Genomic DNA, 25,803 nt, shown 5'->3' with positions numbered 1-25,803 from the left:
GTCGCCTATAGGCAGACCCTAAGTTATGTAGGGGGTAGTTTTCCTGATAGGTGAATTTCTGGATTTACGATCCCCTAGTAAGCTTACACCCTTTTAACAGGTGCTTGCTCACCCATATGCCATACCTCAAACTCTCGTTTGCCATGACTGTTGCCCATAGCCCTGCTATGATGGAGGGGACTCTTACCCTTCTCTCTCAGTTTTTATCTTCACTAACAAACACTATGGCTATTGGCTGTTAGGGAAAGTCCCACACTACCTTTCTCACCTATTTTATACAGTTACTTATCCCCTCAAAACCCTTTTAAACCTTCTTCTACTCTGGCCAGAGAATTAAATTCCTTTTATAACTAGCTTACTTTCTTCTTATTCACTTTAAACACCACTCAAGGAGATATCCTCCACACCATAACAGTAATATGACAAATATTCCTGATCCAAATAATAAGGCAAACGTAAAATCAAGCTGTTCATTTGACATGCCGGATTATCGGATTGCAGAAAATTTTGGAATTTTGAGCTGAAAATCAGTGCATGATAATCCCCGCAAGTACCTCAATGCTGTACACACATTTTCGGTATTTTGCCAGATTATCAGATTGCACAAAATTTTCGATTTTCGGGCTAAAATTTAGCCTATCATAATCCCCGTAGTCACCTGAAGCATGTACACATGTTTTTGGTAATTTGCCGGATTATCGGAAGTTTTTTTTCCAAAAACAATTTCCTTATTCTAAAATGCATTTGTGACACAAAACTGGGTTTCTACAACATTCATACAAATACTGTCATGGAGATCAGGCACTTTATCCTGAGGGTAGGATTACATATAGACTTGACCCTCATGTGGCCCCTCTATTCCTCAGGAGTACTACCGGGAAGGTGACCTACCAGACAGGAAGGTGCAGAGCAGAGTTTGTAAGAATTAAGTCTTCTTACCTTGCTGCAGCAGTGGTCTGCATGTTCCTTCGTCCGGGTGGTCGCCATTCAAGTCCCGGGAGATCCCCTAAGGTGGGGTGCCGTCCTTCTGGTCAAGTCCCTGGTTCGGGCGCCAATTTCTGTGATCGCAATTTGAGTCACGTTACGCCTTGATCTCCATGCAGGTTCAAATCAGGTGGGGGGGGGGGCGAGCTCGGAGAAGCAACAGATACACTGAGACGTTTCTCAAAGTAAAAATCCTTCTGACTTTATTTAACTGTAGTGGTCGCTTTTATAGCATCAGAACAAAGACATTCCATAACATATGAGTCATCTGTATATTCAATCCCTACATCCTTCTTTCCCATAAAACTCATTGGTGGAACACAAGGTATTCCCTTTTATGCTTAGGGGGGTTGGTCAAGTGATTGACCGCCATCTGTTCGCAATTTCAAGAGACAGCAGAGCAGCTGCAAACTATTTCCTCTCTTAACCTTTCTAAAATACCCATTCTATTGTAACACATGTTCTCCTCTATAACATTTCACTCCTTGGGGCCCCAGATACATTATACATATATTTATTCCATAACACATGCAAGCCTTACATCACTAAGCACGCTAAGCGTCTAATGGCTTGGTGTATAGCACGCCGCCACTGGGCTTTGGAACAGTGGAAACGTGTTCTGTGGAGTGACGAATCACGCTTCTCTATCTGGTAGTGTGATGAATGAGTCTGAGATTGGTAACTGCCAGAATGTTACTTGCTTGACTGCATTGTGCCAACTATAAAGTTTAGTGGAGGAGGGATAATTCTATGGGGTTGTTTTTTAGGGGTTGGCTTAGGCCGCTTAGTACCAGGGAAGGGAAGTCTTAATTCTTCCCCATACCAAGACACTTTGGACAATTGTATCTTTCTAACTTTGTAGGAATGGTTTCGGGTAGGTACTTTTCTATTCCAGCATGACTGTGCCCCAGTGCACAAATCAAGGTCCATGAAGGCATGGTTAAGTAAGTTTGGTGTGCAAGAACTTGACAGGCCCGCAGAGAGCCCTAACCCCATTAAAGAAAATTTGGGCTGAACTAGAACAGAGTATGCTCTTCTGGATGAATGCGAAAGAATTCCCACAGACACACTCCAAAATCTTGTAGAAAGCCTTACCAGAAGAGTAAGGGCGGGTTCACACGTGGCGGAATTTCACTGAAATTCCGCTGCGGACACTCCGCAGCGTTAATCCGCAGCGGTGCCGTTTGTCCATTGACTTACACTTTAATTTAGCAGTGTTCGTTTAGACTAGGCGTAAAATTCCGCTGCGGAGCATAGGCTGCGGAGCGGAATTTGGTGTCCGCAGCATGCTCTGTCTGTTGCGGAGCAGTGGCGGACTGGTTGCGGACTCATGGCGGAATTTCTCCATTGACTTCAATGGAGAGTCAAAATTCCGCAATGAAGTCCGCAGATCTTATGTGTGCTGCGGAGCGTATTGTTTTTACTACCATGACATTTCTTCATTCTGGCTGGACCTATGTATTTCTAGGTCTACAGCCAGACTGAGGAAGTCAATGGGGCTCCCGTAATGACGGGAGCGTTGCTAGGAGACGTCTGTAAATAGTCACTGTCCAGGGTGCTGAAAGAGTTAAGCGATCGGCAGTAACTGTTTCTGCACCCGGGACAGTGACTACCGATCTCAATATACATGTATCTGTAAAAAAAAATATAAGTTCATACTTACCGAGAACTCCCTGCGTCTGTCTCCAGTCCGGCCTCCCAGGATGACGTTTCAGTGTAAGTGACGGCTGCAGCCAATCACAGGCCAAGCACAGGCTGCAGCGGTCACATGGACTGGAGCGTCATCCAGGGAGGTCGGGCTGGATGCCGAAAGAGGGACGCGTCACCAAGACAACGGGCGGTAAGTATGAATTTCTTTGACTTTCACTAGGGAAAGTGCTGTCCCTTCTCTCTATCCTGCACTGAATAGGGAGAAGGGAAGCACTTTTCCTGCAGTCCGCAGCGGCCAGTCCGCATCAATTTTCTGCACATTTTGTGCAGATCCGCAGCAGAATCTGCAACGCAGATTCTGTGCGGCATTGATGCGGACAGTTGCGGAGGAAATCCGCCACGTGTGGTCATGCCCTAAAAGCTGTTGTAGCTGCAAAGAGGGGACGAACTCCATATTAATGCCTATGGATTTAGAACGGAATGTCATAAAAGCTCCTGTAGATGTAATGTGTAAGGCAGGGGTATAACTAGGAAAGACTGGGCCCCATAATAACTTTTGACTGGGCCCTGAGTGCCACACACAGCCCCGCTGTAGATAGTGCCATACAGTCCCCCCTGTAGATTCTGCCATACAGCCCCCTGCAGATTCTGCCATACAACCCCCCCCCTGTAGATGGCGCCATACAGCCCCCTGTAGATAGCGCTATACAGCCCTCCTGTAGACAGCACCTTCATCTCCTCCTTGAAGATAGCGTCCCCCCCCTAAACAAATAAAACAAAAAAAATTATATTCACCTAGACCCCGTTACCGTGATGAACGGAGATTTTCCAAAGCATCCTCAATGCTGACAGGATCCTTTTGTATGCCGCCGTGATCCACTGACGTTCTCACGCCGGCCTGAACAGGGATCTAGTCCCTGTGCCTGATAGGTATCATGCCGAACGTGGCCTGTAGGCTGTAGCCTAGTAAATGGCAGAGATATCTCCCTGCTATGCCATAGCATACCTCCCAACTTTCAACTATCACAAAGAGGGATAAACGATGCTGCGTGCGCAGCGCGGCAGTTTTTTTAAATTTTTTACGATATGGCTCTAATCCCACCCAATCCCCGCCCATACACGCTCGGTTCAGCCCACACAGTATCAGGCTCCCATAGTGCCTCCCACACAGTATACGGATGTAGCCATCTTTAACTTGATTCTCATAACTTGCTGCAGCGTGATATCACACAACAAAAGCCATTGAAAAGTCATTGAAAAAGTCAAGATCTAGCCATTGTTTATTTAATGCGTTAAAAGTCAAAGTAAAGACGGCTACATCTGTAATACCAAATAGCTGCCGCCACACAGTATAATGCTCCCATAGCTGCCCCCATGCATCATAATTCCCCCATAGCTTCCCCATACATTATAATGCCCTTCATACAGTGTAATGTCCACACAGATGCCCCCATACAGTAGAATGCCCCATAGCTTCACCATACAGCATAATGCCCCCATAGCTGCCACCATACAGTATAATGCCCCCATAGCTTCCACCAAACAATATACTGCCCCATAGATGCACCTATACAGTATAATGCCCACACAGATGCCCCCCTACAGTATAATGTCCACACAGATGTCCCCATACAGTATAATGTCCACACAGATTCTTCCAGGCAGTATAATGCCCATACAAATGCCCTCATGCAGTATAATGCCCAAATAAATTCCCCCATACGACATAATGTCCCATAGCTGCCTCATGCAGTATAATGCCCCCATAGCTGCCACCATACAGTATAATGCCCCCATAGCTGCCACCATACAGTATAATGCTCGCATAGCTGCCACCATACAGTATACTGCCCCATAGATGCACCCATACAGTATAAGGCCCTCACAAATGGCCCCATACAGTATAATGTCCACACAGATACACCCATACAGTATAATGCTCAAACATATTCCCCCATACAGCATAATACCCCATAGCTGCCCCATACATTATAATGCCCCCCCATACAGTGTAATGCCCACACAGATGCCCCCATACAGTATAATGCACCCATAGCTTCACCATACAGCATAATGCCCCCATATCTGCCACCATACAGTATAATGCCCCCATAGCTTCCACCAAACAATATACTGCCCCATAGATGCACCTATACAGTATAATGCCCACACAGATGCCCCCCTACAGTATAATTTCCACACAGATGCCCCCATACAGTATAATGTCCACACAGATTCTCCCACGAAGTATAATGCCCATACAGATGCCCCCATGCAGTATAATGCCCAAACAACCCAAACAAATTTCCCCATACAGTATATTGCCCCAAAGCTGCCCCCATACAGCTTAATGCCCCCAAAGCTGCCTCCATACAGAATGCCTCCAAATATGGACAGTGACATCAAGGGCTTCCCCAGCATAGCGCATAAGTGCTGTGCCCGGGGATTCCTTAGCGAGCGGAGGAGCTACCTCTGCTTCTCCGCTCTGAACAAATTCTCAAGCAGGGAGCCAATTGTTCCCTGCTTCATAATTGGGTTCAACTGTATCTGCGTTCTGAGGACGCAGTAACAGTTGACAGCGGGACATACCTCCGCCGCACGGGAAAGTGGGACATCGCCCGGAATCCGGGACTCTCCCGCTGAATCTGAGACGTTTGGAAGGTGATAGTGTACAATAGTATTTGCGTCCTAAGGGCGCAGATACTATTGAATGTGGCGTCCCTACAGCTGTAGCATCCATAGCGGCTGATAGGGGCGCCACCGGGCATGGGGGGCCATGCACGCAGTCAGCCTGGGCCCCCTCATGCTGCGGGCCCCGTAGCAGCTTCTATGGCTGCTACAGCGGTAGTTAAACCACTGGTGCTAGGGTCCTAATACTGTTGTTCATATAGTGTATATATACATACACTGAATGGCCACTCTTTTTGGGACGCCTAAACGTTCACGAGTCTAGCATAAAATAAAGTGAGCAAATTTTCTGTGGATCAGTTTGTGTGAATTCACATTAGATGATTCTGCAGCAGCATCGGCGTTTGCAGGTAAATCGATGTAGCTACTTACCTGCAAACGCTGATGCTGCTGCAGAATCCACTGTAGCCTCTGGTGCCGATGTGTCCTCGCTCGTCTGACACGATGCAGGACCTGGGGAAGTGACGTCACAGCGTGATCTCTCGAGAACACGCTGTGTCTGCACTGCCAGAAGCTGGGCGTTCTGAAGAGAAGTGGATGATACTTCTCATCAGAACGCCCAGCTAGTAAAAGTAGTAAACACGCCCCGATGTACGCACATAATACACGCCCAGTTGTACTTTTACTTTTAAACACGCCCACTTGGACTTTTGCAAGCCTCATTTGCATAAATACAAAAATGGTCATAACTTGGCCAAAAATGCTCGTTTTTTAAAAATAAAAACGTTACTGTAATCTACATTGCAGCGCCTATCTGCTGCAATAGCAGATAGGGGTTGCAAAATCTGGTGACAGAGCCTCTTTAATAACTAGTTGACGAAAGCGGTCAGAGAATGATGTAAAGAATCGTTATGACGAACAGGCAGTGCACAGTTAAGCACAGTAGCTTAATACCACGCTGGTGCTCCAACTCATGTGTCCGAATAAACAACTCGTCGTTTCATAGCACGGATGGGCTATAACAGTAGAGGACCAGTTCTAGTGCCTTTGTTGTCTAAGGAAAACCGAAAGGCAAACTCCAGTGGGCAAAAAAAAATCACAAAATTGTATCACTGATCGGTGGAAAATATTGCCTACTCAGATCAGGGCCAGCGCGGTTTATGTGGGCCCTTGGACGACACAGACTGAGTGGGCCCCTTTGCGGGGGAACTCACAGCAGCAGTAAAACAGCAGAAAATGGCTGTTTGTGCGCCCTTATAGAAGTTAGGCCCTGTTTATTGTCCCGATATAGAAGTTAGGCCCCCAGTTTGTGCCCCCATATAAAAGTTAGTCCCCGTTTATGTCCCCATATAGAGTTTGGCCCCCAATTTGTGCCCCCATATATACAGTACTCTCTGTAGATAATGACACAGTGCTCTCTGTAGATAAGGCCACAGTGCCCTCTGTAGATAATGCCACAGTGCCCTCTGTAGATCCCCTGTAGATAATGCCAGTGCCTTCTGTAAATAGTGCCACACAGCCTCCTGTAGAGCATGCCACACACAGCCCCTTGTAGATAGTGCAACACACACCCTTGTAGATAGTACCACACCCACCCTTGTAGATAGTGCCACACACCACACCCCTTGTAGATGGTTTCACATCCACCCCCTTGTGTATAGCACCACCCACCCCCTCTCTGTAGATAGCGCTACACCCCCCTATACCAGTAGATAGCGCCTTTGTGGCTCCCTCTAGGCGGGGAATCCTCAGCCAGAGCGTTGACAACATTGCAACGCTCTGGCACGGGATTCCTATCCTGGGAGCATATATGGATAGTGACATCAGGGGCTTCTCCAGGAGCAGAATCCCCAGCCCACAGCATCGGCAGCGCTCTGGCTGGGGATTCCTCTCATGGAGGAGTTCCTGATGTCACTATCCATATATGGATAGTGAGGTCTGGGCTTCTCCAGGAGCAGAATCCCCAGCCACAGCGTCAGCAACGCTCTGGCCGGGGATTCCGGTATAGGAGGAGTCCCTGACGTCATTGTCCATATATGGACAGGGACGTCAGGGGCTCCCTATAGAAGCGGAATCCTTGGCAAGTGCGTTGGCTCAGTTTGCCCCCAAGGGTAGTGGGCCCCTGCACTCTCCCGGGTTCACCGGGTGCTTACGCCGACTCTGGGTCAGATGAATCCAGATTTCTGTTGCACCCTGTTGAAGTGAGTGTCAGAATTTAGCAGCGTGAATCGATGCACACTTCCTATCAGGTGTCAAAAGTTCAAACTGGTAGAGGTGGAGTAATGATGTGAAGAATGTTTTCTTGGCTCTGATACTTGTGGATGGACATTTAAATAGTAAGGCTTGCCTAAACATTGTGGCCGACTAAGTTCACCACTTCATGTCATCTCTTCACCCTATGGCGGAAGGATACTTTAGCGTCAACTGAGAGAAGCTATCCTGTCCATATAGGCCAATATTATGGCAGAACGATTTCAACACCCAGTGGAATCTCTGCCACAATAAATTACCGTGTTCTGAAGGCCAAAAGAGGTCCAACGCGCTTGTAAATATATATATATATATATATATATATATATACATATATATATATACATATATATATATATATATATATATATAACCTCCAAAATACGAGACAGCACTCCGATATTTGTGAAAAATAGGATCACTTTAATGCGACGTTTCAGCCCTGCTCCATGGGGCCTTTCTCAAGCAGAAAGGCCCCATGGAGCAGGGCTGAAACGTCGCATTAAAGTGATCCTATTTTTCACAAATATCGGAGTGCTGTCTCGTATTTTGGAGGTTATTGATTACTGAGACACTGGTCAAGTGTCCGAACGGGAATCTTTTGCACCCCCCACGGAAGGAACGGTGCTGTTTTTTCTCTTTGTTTATATATATATATATATATATATATATTTAGAGAAAGAGTAAGCCAGATCGAAACATCATGTTTAAACGTACATTCTTTTTTCATTCCCAACTTTACCTGCTATATATATATATATATATATATATATATATATATATGTATACAGTATATATATATTTATATATATATATATATATATATATATATACAGGATATATATATATATATATATATATATATATATATATATATATATATATTTTCCAAAAAATACAAGGCAGCACTTCATTTTCAGTGAAAATTAGATCCATTTCTTCAGCACCACGTGCGACGTTTCAGCTTTACTTAACCCCTTCCCGCTCCTGGACGTACTATTAGGTCATGGCAGCTGTATCGTTCGCGCTCCATGACCTAATAGTACGTCTTGGGAGTAACGGCCGTTTCGGCCGTCCTCCTGACACACATACAGGAGCTGTGACAGCTGCTGTCTCGTACAGCAGCTGTCACAGCTCCTACAGCGGGGACCGATAGCGGTGTCCCCGCTGATTAACCCCTTAAAAGCCGCGTTCTATAGAGATCGCGGCTTTTTAGGGGTTAAGCTGCCATCGCCGGCCTGCTACACGATAGCGGCCGGCGATGGTGACTATGGCAACCGGACACCAAACAATGGCGTCCGGCTATGCCATAGACGGAAGCCTAGTGGGTCCTGACAAAGTCAGGACCCACTATGCTTGCTGTCAGTGAGTAGCTGACAATTCTAATACACTGCACTACGCATGTAGTGCAGTGTATTAGAATTGCGATCAGGGCCTCCTGCCCTCAAGTCCCCTAGTTTGACAGAGTAATAAAGTATAAAAAAAGTAAAAAAAAGATGTGTAAAAATAAGAAAATAAAAGATTTAAAAGTATTAAAAGTCAAAATCCCCCTTTTTACCTTATCAGTCATTTATTATTAATAAAAACATATAAACAAACAAATAAACTATACATAATTGGTATTGCCGTGTCCGTAACGGCCTGAACTACAAAATTATTTCATTATTTATCCCGCACGGTGAACGCTGTAAAAGATAATAATTATAAACCGTACCATAATCCCAATTGTTTGGTCACTTCATCTCCCAAAAAATGGAATAAAAAGAGATCAAAAAGTTGCATGTACCTAAAAATGGTACTGATCGAAACTACAGTTCGTTACGCAAAAAATAAGTCCTCGCACGGCTTTATTGATTGAAAAATAAAAAAGTCCTGGCGCTTAGAATAAGGTAACACAAAAAGTGAATGATTTTTTACAAAACGTATTTTATTGTGCAAACGCCATAAGACATAAAAAGAAACTCTAAACATAGGGTATCGCCATAATCGTATCGCCCCGCAGAATAAAGTGAATATGTCATTTATAGCGCACGGTGAACGCTGTAAAGAAAATAGAATAAAAAAACAATAGTAGAATTGCTGTTTTTTAGTCACCACGCCACCTAAAAATAGAATAAAAACTGATCAAAAAGCCGCATGCACCCCAAGAAAACTACAATGCATTCCTCAAGGGGTCTAGTTTCCAAATTGGGGTCACTTTTGGGGGGTTTCCAATGTTTTGGCACCACAAGACCTCTTCAAACCGGACATGGTGCCTAATAAAAAAGAGGCTTCAAAATCCACTAGGTCCTCCTTTGCTTCGGAGGCTGGTGCTTCAGTCCATTACCGCACTAGGGCCACATGTGGGATATTTCTCTAAACTGCAGAATCTGGGCAATATGTATTAAGTTGCGTTTCTCTGATAATCCTTTTGGGTTATAAAAAAAATGGTATAAAGAGGATTTTCTGACAAAAAAAAAAAGTAAATTTCACCTCTACTTTGCTCTAAATTTCTGTGAAACACCTAGTCTAGTTTCTAAAATGGGGTGTTTGATAGGGGTTTCTAATATATGGGCCCCTCAAAGCAACTTCAGAACTGAACTGTAACCTAAAAAAATAAATAAATGAGGCAATACTTTGCTTCTTACATTATATTGATAATGAGCCGTGCCCACCCCGAGATGACCCCAGTTTTGACCGTTTGTATAAACGGAGACCCCTATTAGACCGTTTCAGTGCCCGGTTTTCCCAAGCATACACCCCCGAGAAGTGTATTTCTATTGATGAGCCCCTGGTACATTTTAAAGGGAGGGTTCAATTCCGTGAGTACCTGCCGGGTAAGAGGGCAAGGTATGGCGTGAAGATGTATAAGCTGTGCGAGAGTGCATCAGGGTATACCTACAGATTTAGGATATATGAAGGAAAGGCACCCCCAAACCAGACTGCATCCTGGACTACAATAGGTACATGGGAGGGATGGACTTGTCAGATCAAGTCCTGAAGCCCTACAGCGCCATGCGGTGTGGTATAAGAAGCTGGCCAGGCACATCATACTGATGGCATTGTACAATGCGTACGTGCTACATCGATGTGCAGGCCAGAGGGGAACTTTCCTGGAATTTCAAGAGGTGGTTATCAAGAACCTAATCTTTAGGGACCAAGAAGGGGGGGCACCCAGTACTTCTGGAAGCGGGGCCACACGCATCGTACAAGGGCGGCAACACTTTCCAGGAGAAGTTCCCCAAACTGGCAAGAAGGGAAAAAGTCAAAAGAGGTGCAAAGTCTGCTTTAAGAGGGCGATAACGGATGACACAATATATCAATGTGACACGTGTCCTGTCCCGAATAACCAGAGCTCTGTATGAAAGAGTGTTTTAAAATTTATCATACATCCCTTGGTTTATAATTTACCCCAATTTCACTTACCCTGATGCACTCCGCACAGCTTATCCCCCCTCGTCTTTCCCCTCTAGGCCCTGCTGTGTGCCCAGGCAGCTGATAACAGCCACATGTAGGGTATTGCCATACCCGGGAGAACCCACATTACAGTTTATGGGGTGTAGGTCTCCGGTCAAAATGCTCACTACACCTCTAGATGAATGCCTTAAGGGTGTAGTTTTTAAAACGGGGTCACTTCTTGCGGGTTTCAACTGTACTGGTAACTCAGGGGCTTCTGCATACATGACTTCGCACTAGAAAATCCCCAGTAGGCCAAATGGTGGTCCTTTCCTTCTGAGCCCTCCCATGGGCCCAAACGGCAGTTTATCACCACAAATGGGGTATTGCGACACTCAGAACAAATTGCGCAACAGAATGGGGTATTTTGTTTCTTGTGAAAATAAGAAATTTTCAGCCAAAACTACATATTATTTGAAAAAAATAATTTTGTTTTAATTCCCAGCCCAATTCAAATAATTTCTGTGAAAAAACTATGGGGTCAAAATGGTCACAACACCCATAAATGAATTCCTTGAGGGGTGTAGTTTCCAAAATGGGGTCATTTGTGGTTGGTTTCTATTGCTTTGATACCTCTGGGGCTCTGCAAATGCGACATGGCACCCGAAAACCAATCCAGCAAAATCTGGACTCCAAAGAACAAATAGCGCTCCTTTCCTTCTGAGCCCTCCCATGGGCCCAATCGGCAGTTTATCACCACAAATGGGGTATTGCCGCACTCAGGACAAATTGGGCAACAAAATGTAGTATTTTATTTCTTGTGAAAATAAGAATTTTTTAGCTAAAACGACATATTATTGGATTTTTTTTAATTTTTTTTAATTCCCAGCCCAATTCAAATACGTTCTGTGAAGAAACTATGGTGTCTAAATGGTCACATTATCCATAAATGAATTCCTTGAGGGGTGTAGTTTCCAAAATGGGGTCACTTCTGGTGGGTTTCCATTGCTTTGATACAAATGCGACATGGCACCCGTAAACCAAACCAGCAAAATTTGCACTCCTAAGAACACACAGCGCTCCTACACTTCTGAGGCCTCCCATGGGCCCAAACGGCAGTTTATCGCCACAAATGTGGTATTGCTGCACTCAGGAGAAATTGGGCAACAAAATGGGGTATTTTGTTCCCTGTGAAAATAAGAAATTTTGATAAAAAATGACATCTTATTGGAAAAAATGTAATTTTTTTCATTTCACAGCCCAATTCAAATAGGTGCTGTGAAAAAACTGTGCGGTCAAAATTGTAACGACAACCATATTTGAATTCCTTGAGGGGTGTAGTTTCCAAAATGGGGTCACTTCTGGTGGGTTTCAATTGCTTTGATACCTCTGGGGCTCAGCAAATGCGACATGGCACCCGGAAACCAATCCAGCAAAATCTGGACTGCAACAAACACATAGCGCTCCTTTCATTCTAAGCCCTCCCATGGGCCCAAACGGCAGTTTATCACCACAAATGGGGTATTGCCACACCAAGGACAAATTGGGCAACAAAATGGGGTATTTTGTTTCCTGTGAAAATAAGAAATTTTGATCACAAATGACATCTTATTGGAAAAAATGTCATTTTTTTAATTTCACATCTCAATTCAAACAGGTGCTGTGAAAAAACTGTGCGGTCAAAATGGTAACTACAACTATAAATGAATTCCTTGAGGGGTGTAGTTTCCAAAATGGGGTCACTATTGGGGGATTACTACTGTTTTGGCACCTCAACACCTCTTCAAACCTGGCATGCTGCCTTAAAGAGGCTCTGTCACCAGATTTTGCAACCCCTATCTGCTATTGCAGCAGATCGGCGCTGCAATGTAGATTAGAGTAACGTTTTTATTTTTAAAGAACGAGCATTTTTGGCCAAGTTATGACCATTTTTGTATTTATGCAAATGAGGCTTGCAAAAGTCCAAGTGGGTGTGTTTAAAGTAAAAGTCCAAGTGGGCGTGTATTATGTGCGTACATCGGGGCGTTTTTACTACTTTTACTAGCTGGGCGTTCTGACGAGAAGTATCATCCACTTCTCTTCAGAACGCCCAGCTTCTGGCAGTGCAGACACAGCCGTGTTCTCGAGAGATCACGCTGTGACGTCGCTCACTTCCTGCCCCAGGTCCTGCATCGTGTCAGACGAGCGAGGACACATCGGCACCAGAGGCTACAGTTGCTTCTGCAGCAGCATCAGCGTTTGCAGGTAAGTAGCTACATCGACTTACCTGTAAACGCCGATGCTGCTGCAGAATCAACTGTAGCCTCTGGTGCCAATGTGTCCTCGCTCGTCCGACACGATGCAGGACCTGTGAGTGACGTCACAGCGTGATCTCTCGAGAACACGCTCTGTGTCTGCACTGCCAGAAGCTGGGTGTTCTGAAGAGAAGTGGATGATACTTCTCGTCAGAACGCCCAGCTAGTAAAAGTAGTAAAAACGCCCCGATGTACACACATAATACACGCCCAGTTGGACTTTTACTTTAAACACGCCCACTTGGACTTTTGCAAGCCTCATTTGCATAAATACAAAAATGGTCATAACTTGGCCAAAAATGCTCGTTTTTTAAAAATAAAAACGTTACTGTAATCTACATTGCAGCGCCGATCTGCTGCAATAGCAGATAGGGGTTGCAAAATCTGGTGACAGAGCCTCTTTAAATATATTCTAATAAAAAAGAGGCCGCAAAATGCACTAGGTGCTTCTTTGCTTCTGGGGCTTGTGTTTTAGTCCACGAGCGCACTAGAGACACATGTGGGACATTTCTAAAAACTGCAGAATCTGGACAATACATATTTAGTAGTATTTCTCTGGTAAAACCTTGTGTGTTACAGAAAAAAAATGAAGAAAATTGAAATTCAGCAAGAAAAATGAAATTTGCAAATTTCACCTCCACTTTGCTTTAATTCTTGTGAAATGCCTGAAGGGTTAAAAAACTTTCTAAAGGCTGTTTTGAATACTTTGAGGGGTCTAGTTTTTAAAATGGGGTGTTTTATCAAGGTTTCTTATACATAGGCTCCTCAAAGCCACTTCAGACCTGAACATGTACCTTAAAAAAAAGGCTTTTGACATTTTCTTAAAAATATGAGAAATTGCTGTTTATGTTCTAAGCCTTGTAACGTCCAAGAAAAATAAAATAAATGTTCAAAAAACTATGCCAATCTAAAGTAGACATATGGGAAATGTGAACTAGTAACTATTTTGGTTGGTATGACCATCTGTTTTAGAAGCAGATACATTTAAATTCTGAAAAATGCTTTTTTTTTCAAAATTTTATCTAAATTTTGCAATTTTTCACCAATAAAAACTGAATATATCGACCAAATTTTACCACGAACATGAAGCCCAATGTGTCACGAGAAAACAATCTCAGAGTCGCTTGGATAGGTTTAAGCATTCCGACGTTATTACCACATAAAGTGAAATATCTCAGATTTCAAAAATGGGCTCTGAGCCTTAAGGCCCAAACTAGGCTGCGTCCTTAAGGGGTTAAGGGGGTAATGACCGCCTATATGCTTTTTCATGGTGGTCATTAAGGGTAAAAAGGCGGCGCTGTGACATAAACCCGGCACGGGTGTCGGGCTGTCTAAATACTTTTTCCCCTCACAAAATGTTATATTCTGAAAATACAAAAAAAAAATTAAAGCAGCTACACATAATTGGTATTGCCGCGTCTGTAACGACTGAACTACAAAACGAATACATAATCGTCGGTGGAAAAATAAAAATGTATGTGTCTCAGAACTTGGCGACACAAGAACAAATACTTAAAAAAAATATATGTTTCAATTGTGCAAAATTTGTAAAACACAAAAAAGTAAATACACTTCGTATCGCAGTAATTGTAATGACCCGTAGAAAAAAAAGTTATGATGTTATTTATACCACACAATAAATGGTGTAAATTTAAGAATGTGCAAATTTCATTTTTTTTCCGTAACCTACAAAAAGTTAATCAATAAATAATGTGTACCCCAAAATGGTGCAATTCAAAAATACGATTTATCTCGAAAAAAACAAGCCCTCTCATGGCTATGTTTACATAAAATTAAAAAAATTATGGAGTTTGAAATGCGACGATCAAAAACATGAACGAAATTGCTCTGTCATTAAGGCTCAAATTCGGCTGGTCACTAATGGGTCAAAAAAGTTATAATAATCATGAGACAGACGGGGAAAATGTACTTTAGCTGTTTAAATGTAAAAGTAAATGTTTATGGTCCATAGATAATAGATATGTATTGTCTGGTTTGTCTTTTTCCAGTTCCCGAACCTATGGATCTTGATGGACCTGATCGAATAGGATACATTAAAACCGAACTAATTTCAGTATCTGAAGTGTGAGTATTTCATAGATAATTATAAAGAGGAAAAAAATGAGAAATGATGCTTCGTAGGACACATTATTCACACAAGATGTATATCTGTGACCTCTGCTTTAACCCCTTCCCGCAAATCGGCGTTACTGCACGTCCTTTTTAGCGGTGCCTTCCCGCAAAAGGGCGTACAGTAACGCCCTGCATTCAAACTGTCACCATGTCACTTGATATGGTGACATCACAATGATTGTTGCTGTCCGTGACAGCTAAAAATTACAGTTACCCGTCATGGGACCTATCATAGCTGCCCCGTGTCGGCGATCGCTGTGGTTGGTCAGTCAAATGTGACAGACCAATCACAGCTGTCAATGACGACACAGTGCCGTTTTCCGGCTCTGAGAAGCTCATTGCATGTCAGATCTTCTCAGAGCCGGTCATCAGTGTACTGTGCTGTTCGTGTCAGAGTGTTTCTGACAGAAAAAACGGTTAAAAATAGAAAAATAACTCCTCTATACTCACCCTCCATGCCCTTCAGCTGATCCCTGCCTAGTGTGACAGACCCTGTCAGATTTGTGGTCCCTGTCAGATCTGTGGTCCCTGTCAGATCTGTGGTCCCTGTCAGATCTGTGGTCCCTGTCAGTGTCCCTGTCAATTTTGTTTAAAAAGTTCCCCAATTTTACCCTATACTGACCCCTAGCCCCAGCGTCTGTCACCTGATAATCCTGCTTACCTGCTGACGTCCGTCACCTGCTGACCGTTTACTTGCGGTCTTCTGTCCCTACCTACTCCGTCCTCTCGTGAAATTTTAGGGCGTTTAGTTTTCTTGTTAAAAAAAAATAAAATAAAAATTAACAGTTATTTAGCAATTGAACGGAGTCTTGTTAGGGGTTGCGCTACTTTATATAGGCTCATTACCTGACCTCTGTGTCTTGTCACCACCTGTGACCTATACAGTGCGCTCCGTCCCGCTCCTGTATTTTTGGGGATCACTTTTTAGTTATATTGTTTTTAGGGAGTTTTATTACTTATTATACACTGTACCATACCAATATGGCCCAGAGAGTTTATAGTCCAGAGGAGGCATATGCCATGTTATGCTCCGACACCGACTCTGCAAGTGAAGATTAGATTGAATTTGTTATTTCATCTTCATCATCATCTAGCGAGTCTGATGAGCCCCCCGCACAGCGCAGAAGAGCAGTTGGTCCTGCGCAGCCGGATTCAAATGAGGCGATGTGGGTGCCCACTGTAAATTATACCCCTCAGGTTCCCAACTTTACTGCCTTCTCAGGGATCCAAGTAGAGACAGCGGGGTTCAGGGAATTAGATTTTTTTAATTTGTTCTTTTCTGAGGAATTTGTTTCTGCGATGGTCCAGCAGACCAATTTGTATGCAGAGCAGTTTATGGCCAGCAATCCCACCTCATATAATTCCAGAGTTCAAAGCTGGACCCCCAAAGACCCAGTGGAACTCCGAAAATTTTGGGGCCTATTGTTAAATATGGGCCTCATAAAAAAAACACGTATCCGGGACTACTGGTCTTCTGACGTACTGTACAATACACCCCTCTACAGTACAGTGATGAGCAGAACACGTTTTGAGGCCCTGCTCAAGTTCTTACATTATAACGATAATTCCCATTGCCCACCACCCCAGGACCCCCATTATGACAGGCTATATAAGATTAGGCCTGTCATCGACCACTATAATACAAAATTTTCAGAAAATTACACCCCTGAAAAAAATATAGCGGTCGATGAATCCCTTGTAAATTTCAAAGGGAAGCTGCACTTCAGGCAATACCTCCCAAACAAAAGGGCCCGATATGGCATAAAATTATACAAGGTGTGTGAGAGCGCCACCGGGTACACACACTGTTTTAAAATTTATGAGGGGAAAGATTCAAAAATTGAACCCCCAGACTGCCCCTCCTTTCTTGGTATCAGTGGCAAAATAGTTTGGGACCTGATACACCCTTTACTTGGTCAGGGATATCACCTATACGTGGACAATTATTATAACAGTATTCCCCTCCTAAAGTCCCTTTCGTCCAGATCCACCGTGGCCTGTGGCACTATCCGGAAGAATCAGAAGGGCCTTCCCAAATCCCTGCTGGGGCAGACGTTGCAGAAAGGGGAAAGTAGTGCCGTCTGCAGCAATAATCTGCTCTTTCTTAAATTTAAGGACAAAAGGGATGTACACATATTGTCCACCATTCATAATGCTAGCAGCAGACCTGTTCTAGTACGTGGATCTGGCACCCCAACCACCAAGCCTACCTGCATCCTGGACTACAATAGCTTCATGGGTGGGGTGGACCTATCGCATCAAGTGATCAAACCATATAGTGCCATGCATAAGAGCAAAACATGGTACAAAAAGCTGGTCGTCCACCTCACCCAAATTGCATTTTATAATGCGTTTGTGGTGTCCAGGTATGCAGGCAATCGTGAAACCTTCCGGCAATTCCAGGAGAAGGTCATAAAGGCTCTAATATTTGGAAACCCAGAAGGGGAGGGTACTGCAAGTAATGTGAATCGCATTATTCCAGGCCAGCATTTTCCAACAGAAATACCCCCCACCCAGAAAAAAAGAAGACCCCCAAAAAAATTTAGGGTGTGTACAAGAAGAGGGATCAGACGAGACACCACCTACCAATGTGATACCTGCCCCACAAAACCCGGCCTATGCATAAAAGAATGCTTCAGAATTTATCACACCTCATTAGAGTTTTAAATTATGTTTTATTCATCAGTCCCCTCTTTCTTCATATTGGTCATTATAAAGTAATTTCATTTATTTCCCATTTTCTGCCCACTGACTAAAAATTTGAATAACCCCAAAACAAAACTACAAATTCCCACTATACCCCTAGATGAATACCTAGGGTGGTGTCGCCTTACAATTGATCACGCAAAATTAGAATAACTGGTAAAACCTTAAAACAAAACAAAAAATTCTCACTATACCCCTAGATGAATACCTAGGGTGGTGTCGCCTTACAATTGGTCACGAAAATTAGAATAACTGGTAAAACCTTAAAGAGGCTCTGTCACCAGATTTTGCAACCCCTATCTGCTATTGCAGCAGATCGACGCTGCAATGTAGATTACAGTAACGTTTTTATTTTTAAAAAACGAGCATTTTTGGCCAAATTATGACCATTTTTGTATTTATGCAAATGAGGCTTGCAAAAGTACAACTGGGCGTGTTGAAAAGTAAAAGTACAACTGGGCGTGTATTATGTGTGTTACATCGGGGCGTGTTTACTACTTTTACTAGCTGGGCGTTGTGTATAGAAGTATCATCCACTTCTCTTCACAACGCCCAGCTTCTGGCAGTGCAGACACAGCCGTGTTCTCGAGAGATCACGCTGTGACGTCACTTCCCCAGGTCCTGCATCGTGTCAGACGAGCGAGGACACATCGGCACCAGAGGCTACAGTTGATTCTGCAGCAGCATCGGCGTTTGCAGGTAAATCGATGTAGCTACTTACCTGCAAACGCTGATGCTGCTGCAGAATCAACTGTAGCCTCTGGTGCCGATGTGGCCGACACGATGCAGGACCTGTGAGTGACGTCACAGATCTGCACTGCCAGAAGCTGGGCGTTCTGAAGAGAAGTGGATGATACTTCTCATCAGAACGCCCAGCTAGTAAAAGTAGTAAAAACGCCCCGATGCACGCACATAATACACGCCCAGTTGTACTTTTACTTTTCAACACGCCCAGTTGTACTTTTGCAAGCCTCATTTGCATAAATACAAAAATGGCCATAACTTGGCCAAAAATGCTTGTTTTTTAAAAATAAAAACGTTACTGTAATCTACATTGCAGCGCCTATCTGCTGCAATAGCAGATAGGGGTTGCAAAATCTGGTGACAGAGCCTCTTTGAAACAATTGGTCACGCAAAATTCTCACTATACCCCTAGGTGAATACATTGGGGGTTGTAGTTTTTAAATGTTGATTTTTTTGTTCTGCCTGTTATGATTATGTCCTGCCATAAAAAGCAGTTATTTTCATTCTTAGTACTTTTTTACTTTTTGGTGATACGGGCATAGCTCTTTTTATTTGGAGGGTATACGAGGTTCCTGATCAGTGCAGTTTGGGCTTGTTTTACGGTTTTGTGCAACTTGTTCTACCCGATAATACTGCTGGTAAAGTTGACAATAATTTGTGGATTAGTGATCCTTTACTGTATCTATACATACGGTGTTGGACACTGCACCTTTATATATTCTGCAGGTGATTGGTTGTTTTGCGCACATTTCAGTTCCTACCTTGCCAGGCATGGATCTGTTATGGAGTGCCAGCGTCACTTGGCACGTTTGTCCCTCATGTAGGGATTGATTGTGCTAATGAGACAACCAGTGCTTTTAAAAAAAAACAAAAAACAATTATATAGCCCAATGGCTGTCCTTTTATTCTGTGAACATGCTCAGTATTTGTTTCCTCAACTTTTCAAATATATTGCCTTTCACTTCAAGGCAGTTTCATATATTTTTTTAAAATTTTCCCAATCTAACTTACTATATATCATAGTGAGATGCTGTTCTTAACTCTACGGACTGACACATTTGTTGGTCATATGTTTTTTTAGCACGAAATAGTTATTTGTACAGGCAAATGCAATGGTTTGGGACAAAAAAGACAAATAACCTAAATGACACCTAAAACTTTGCGATCAACATGCTCAAAATACCCCTAGATAAATACCATAATGGGGTCACTTTTGAGTGGTTTCCACTGTCCAGTACATTGCAAACTCGACATGGCACTAAAAATCATTCCAGTAAAATCTGCGCTCCAAAATCCAAATGGTGCTCCTGCACGCTCTGGCGTGGGTCTAAACAGCAGTTTATTACCACATATGGGGTATTGCAGTAATCGGGAGAAATTGCTTTACAAATGTTGGGGTGTTTTTTCTCCTTTATTCCTTGTAAAAATTTGAAAATTCTATGTTTTTTCAGAAAAAAAGTAGATTTGCATCTTAACAGACTAATTCCAATAAAATTAGCAAAAAAACTGTTGGGTCAAAATGCTAACTATACCCCTAGAAAAATTCCTTGAGGGGTGTAGTTTCCAAAATGGGATAACTTTTGGGGGGTTTCCACTGTTTTGGCACCACAAGACCTCTTCAAACCTGACATGGTGCCTAAAATATATTCTAAAAAAAGGAGGCCCCAAAATCCTCTAGGTGATCCTTTGCTTCTGAGGCCTGTACTTCAGTCCAGTAGTGAACTAGGGCCACATGTGGGATATTTTTTAAAAATGTAGAATCTGGGCAATAAATATTGAGTTGCGTTTCTTGGGTAAATCCTTCTGTGTTACAGAAAAAAATGTATTACAAATTAATTTTGGCAAAAAATATGAAATTTGTAAATTTCACCTCTAATTTGCTTTAATTCCTGTGAAACGCCTAAATGGTTAAAGCACTTTCTGAATGCTGTTTTGAATACTTTCAGAGAACTGAACTGGTCCCTGAAAAAATAGCCTTTTGACATTTTCTGGAAAATGTGGGAAATTGCTGCAAAAGTTCTAAGTCTTATAACGTCCTAGAAAAATAAAATAACCTTCAAAAAATGATGCAAACATAAAGTAGACATATGGGATATGTGAAATAGTAGCTATTTTGTGTGGTATTACTATCTGTTTTATAAGCAGATACATTTAAATTGAGAAAATGTGCTACTTTTTGAAAATTTTCTCCAAATTTTGTTGTTTTTCACAACTAAATATTAAATATATGGCCCAAATTTTTTCACTAACATAAAGTACAATATGTCAGGATAAAACAATCTCAGAATCGCTTGGATGGGTAAAAGCATTCCAGAGTTATTACCACATAAAGTGACACATGTCAGATTTGAAACAATGGGCCTGGTCCTGAAGGCCAAAATGAGCTTGGTCCTGAAGGGGTTAAAGAGTGAGTGCTATACACACACACACACACACACACACACACACACACACACACACACATATATATAAGAATACACATATATAAGAACCAAAAAATGGCAGCACTCCAGTAGGTTTCAATGAAAGTGATGGACTATCCACTTTGTAACGTTTCAGCTCACTCAATGGAGTCCCTCTCAAACACTATCTTCTGCAGCCCCATATAAATGAATATAGCTGTGGCCGAGCATGCGCACTACCACTCCATTCCGATAGGGCTCCCAGGAACGGCAAGTTAAGCCGGTTTTCTTGATCGATGAGGTCCCAGCCATCAGAACCCCCAACGAGCAGGTATTTATCACCTATTCTTTGGTTAGGTGATAAATATTGATTATGGCAAAAAAAACTTTAATTGGTTACTTAATATAAACTAATCTGCATTCTGAGTAACCTACTGTACATGCTCCAATCAGCAAAGAGCTGTGTAGTCATGTGCTCAGTTGCTAATTAACTATGAGCCAATACAACATAGTGAGCTTGCATCCTATTGTCTGTGTACGAGATGCCATTAATCAGCCTACGCATGTGCACATTCAAAATTAGCTGTTGCACCCGCCATCTTAGATAAGGGAAAGCACCCAAAACATCTAATAATAAAGTATTGCATATTGTGACTGCTTATATCCATTTATGGGAGGAATAGGTGGCTGCTTATAGACCAGGGGTGTTCCAAATATTTTAGTATATGCTGAAACTGTCACGTAGGGTGCGTGGATCCACTAGGACGTACCACCTTAACGGTATGGCAGCTGGCCAACAGGACACAGGTCAAAGTCTAGTTCGTATAGGTGTACCTGTGGTAGCTTCAAACAGTAGCAAGGCAGGCTCAGAAGCGACTTTGGCAGCAGGCGGACACCAGGCGTGGTGTAACAGGACAGGCGTGGTACACAGCAGAGCACGACTCCAACTCAATACGGCACTTGCCCAGGATAGCACGGGATACAGGTTACAGGTGGGAAACACTGTGAACTGGAAGACACTTAGGAGACCATTTGCAGAGACAAACTAGGGTAACGACAACAATGCCCAGGCAATGCAGGAAGGGGCAGAGCCCTTCTTATAGTCCAGGGTGCTCATTGGATAATTTCTTCTTTATTTCAGGTGTGCGCGCTGGCCCTTTAAGAGCGGGCACGAGCGTGCGCGCACACCCTACGGGACACAGCAGGCTGCGGTCGTCATTGGCCTGTGATTGGCTGCAGCGGTCACATGGGATGAAACGTCATCCCTTGAGGCCAGACTGGAGGAAGAAGCAGGAGTTCTGGGTAAGTTAACTTTTAATACTTTTAACTCCAGCGGTAGTCACTGTCCCGGGTGCTGAAAGAGTTACTGCCGATCAGTTAACTCTTTCAGCACCCTGGACAGTGACGCACACTTCCATCCCCGTTTTCACAGCCGTTTTTCACGGATCCGTGTGTCCGTGATTAGAACCGTGTGCTTCCCGTGTGTAATCCGTGTACACTTCCGTGTTTCAGTTTCCGAGAGGAAACTGAAACCCGTTCACACTATGTTCACGCTATTGTGAGTGCCGCACATGTTATTCCCTGTCCAGCGGTACTCACTGTCCAGGGTGCTGAAAGAGTTACTGCCGATTAGTGCAGCCCCTTAACTCTTTCAGCACCTTGGACAGAGGCTACCGCTGGACAGGGAATACAATGTGCTGCGCTCACAATATAGATTAATAAAAAAAAAGTTACTACTTATTCAGAACTCCCTGCTTGCCTGCTTCTTCCTCAAGTCCGGCCTCCTGAGATGACGTTTCAGACCATGAAACCGCTGCAGCCAATCACAAGCTGCAGCGGTCAAACGGACTGCTGCGTCATTCAGGGAGGTCGGACTGGATGTCAGAAGTGGGACGCGTCACCAAGACAACGGCCGGGGTACGTATGAACTTATTTTTCTTAACCCCTTAGTGACCAACAATACGCCTTTTCACGTTCGTCACTAAGGGGCCTTAGGCTAGGCTGACGCTTTTTCACGTGAGCCTAGTCTAAGTCCTGCACGGGTCTCCCGTGCAGGCTGGAGCCGAGGCTCAGCTGTCTGATGACAGCTGAGCTCCTGCTCCAACGCCCGCGATCGAAGTTTACTTCGATCGCGGCCGTTTAACCCGTTAAATGCCGCCGTCAATAGCGACCGCGGCATTTAACTTGTTTACAGAGGGAGTGAGCTCCCTCTGTCACCCATCGGTGGTCCGCAAATGCAATCGCGGGTCTCCGATGGGTTGTCATGGCAGCCGGGGGCTTGATAAAAGCCCCAAGTTCTGCCCTGGACATATGCCTGTTAGGACACGCCGGAGGCACGTCCTAACAGATTGCCTGTCAGATTTACACTGACAGGCAATAATGCTCTGGTATACGAAGTATACCAAAGCATTATAGCAACAATCTGAAGATCGCACAGTAAAGTCCCCTAGTGGGACTAATGAAATAAATAATAAATGTGAAATAAATATTATTAATAAAAATTACAGTAAAAAAATAAATAAAACAATTTTTTTCCATAAAAAGTGGTTTTATTTAGTAAAAGTGTAAAAAATAAATAAAAGTACACATATATGGTATTGTCGCGTAATGACTCCATTAATAAAGTTAATATGTAATTTAAACCGCAAGGTGCACACCGTAAAAAAAAAACGCAAAAAACAATGGTGAAATTGCAATTTTTTTCCATTGCCCCCCAAAACTGTCATAATAAAAATGAATCAATAAGTCCCATGCACGCCAAAATAGTACCAATCAAAACTACGAATTGTCCCGCAGAAAACAAGCCCAAAAAAAATCACTACATTGTTGGAAAAATAAAAAAGTTACGGCTCTTGGAAAGCGACGATGCAAAAAAAATAATAATTTTAGTTCAAAAGTGTTTTTATTGTGCAAAAGTCGTAAAACATAAAAAACCTCTACGTATGTGGTATCGCCGTAATCGTACCGACCCATAGAATAAAGGTAACATGTTATTTACGCCGCACAGTGAACGGCGTCAATTTAAAAACGCATAGAACAATGGTGGAATTTCAGGATTTTTTTATAATCCCCCCAAAAAAAGTTAATAAAAGTTAATAAAAAAATGATATGTACCCTAAAATGGTGCTATTAAAAAGTACAACTAATCCCGCAAAAAACAAGTCCTCATACAGCTATGTAGACGAAAAAATAAAAAAAGTTATAGCTCTTTGAATGCGACTATAGAAAAAATAATAAAATAGCTTGGTCATTAGGGCCTAAAATCGGCTGGTCACTAAGGGGTTAATATCGCTGCGTTCCAGCACTGATCAGCAGCCTCTTCTCTCTATCAGTGCTGCCAGAGACAAGGGACTGCCGATTAGTGCAGTGCAGTATCTGTCTGTATGTGTACCTCTGCCCGCCCGGTCGTTGCTAGGCAACGGCTCCGTCACACACGGATGCCTTCCGTGTGCCTTCAGTTTTTTTGATGGCCCCATTGACTTGCATGGGCCTCACGGTCACGGAATCTTGGACCAAAGTAGGACATGCTCTACTTTTGTCGGAACGGAGCAACAGGACCGTCCAAAAAACTGAAGTGTGCATGGCCCCATTGAAATGAATGGGTCAGGGTTCTAGCAGTCTGAAAAACGCCTAGCACCCTGAAGAAAAAGACTGGGGTGCCTGCCCACGCCGTATTTACGGCCTGAAATAGGACATGTTCTATATTTTTCAAAGGCCCGGGCACCTTCCCGTAAGCAAACGGGAAGATACCAGTGGCCAATAGAAGTCTATGGGCCCGTCATTACGGCCCGTGACTACGGGCGTTTTTACGTTCGTGTGCATGAGGCCTAAATCTGTATGAATATATTGCTTCATGTCATTTATTTTATGCTTCCAATAACATTATTTACACTCTCTAGCAATTAAATTAATATAGAGAAGTAGCTATTAAATTCATACTGAGAGGTATTTAACCCCTTAACGACCGGCGTATAGTCTTTTTACGTCGGCCGTTCAGGGTAGTTCTTCTGAAGTGACGCATTTCCACGTTGGCACTTCAGAAGAACTTTCCCCGCATTGTGCGGGGTGCTGCTGAAGTTAGTAACAGCCTCGGGCTTCAGGGCAACGATCGGAGACCACTAGCAGTGTTCTCCTATCATATTTAACCCTTCAGATGCGGTGCTGAATAGCGGGCGCCGCATCTGAGTGATTTTACAGGGAGGGGGCTCCCTCTCTCATCCCACTTGCATCCCCGCGTGCATCGCGGGGTGCCGATGGGTTCTATGGCAGTCTGGGGGCCTAACAAAGGCCCCCAGGTCTGGCTCTAGGAATTGCCTGTTAGACCATGCAAGAGGCATGACCTAACAGGTGCCTGTCAGTTTTACACTGACCGGCAATAATACACTACAATACCGAAGTATTGGCTAAACCCTTGTCAAGCCAGGTAGTCGCTGTTTTTTACCCGTTTCCAGTTTGTGCTCCACTTTCGTCCCGCTGACAATAACGGGAGTGCTGATGCCCTGTCAAGGTCATTTAAAAAGGAGGACACTGAGGAGACCTCTCAATGTATCATAGACCCGTCCTGTATTATTGCTGTGAATCCCCTGCAAGATAGAGACATCCCTCCAGGGAGGACTTTTGTTCGTCTGGCAGACAGA

At 43.5% G+C, this 25,803-nt stretch overlaps 1 protein-coding gene across 2 annotated transcripts in view; it reads left to right on the top strand.

Moving 5' to 3' along the window:
- STAT1 (signal transducer and activator of transcription 1) overlaps positions 1 to 25,803 on the top strand; it is a 1,010,933-nt gene that overhangs the window by 902,876 nt on the left and 82,254 nt on the right. For both annotated transcript variants that reach the window (XM_075829995.1, XM_075829994.1), the window contains one exon: positions 15,191 to 15,266. In XM_075829995.1, coding sequence (XP_075686110.1) covers positions 15,191 to 15,266 — 76 coding nt within the window. The remainder of the gene's footprint in view (positions 1 to 15,190; positions 15,267 to 25,803) is intronic.

This window comes from Rhinoderma darwinii, chromosome 6, assembly GCF_050947455.1.
Source record: "Rhinoderma darwinii isolate aRhiDar2 chromosome 6, aRhiDar2.hap1, whole genome shotgun sequence".
In the NCBI taxonomy this organism is placed as follows: Eukaryota; Metazoa; Chordata; class Amphibia; order Anura; family Rhinodermatidae; genus Rhinoderma; species Rhinoderma darwinii.
Note: the sequence above shows the minus strand (reverse complement) of the source record. Positions and strands in the feature narration are given on the sequence as shown.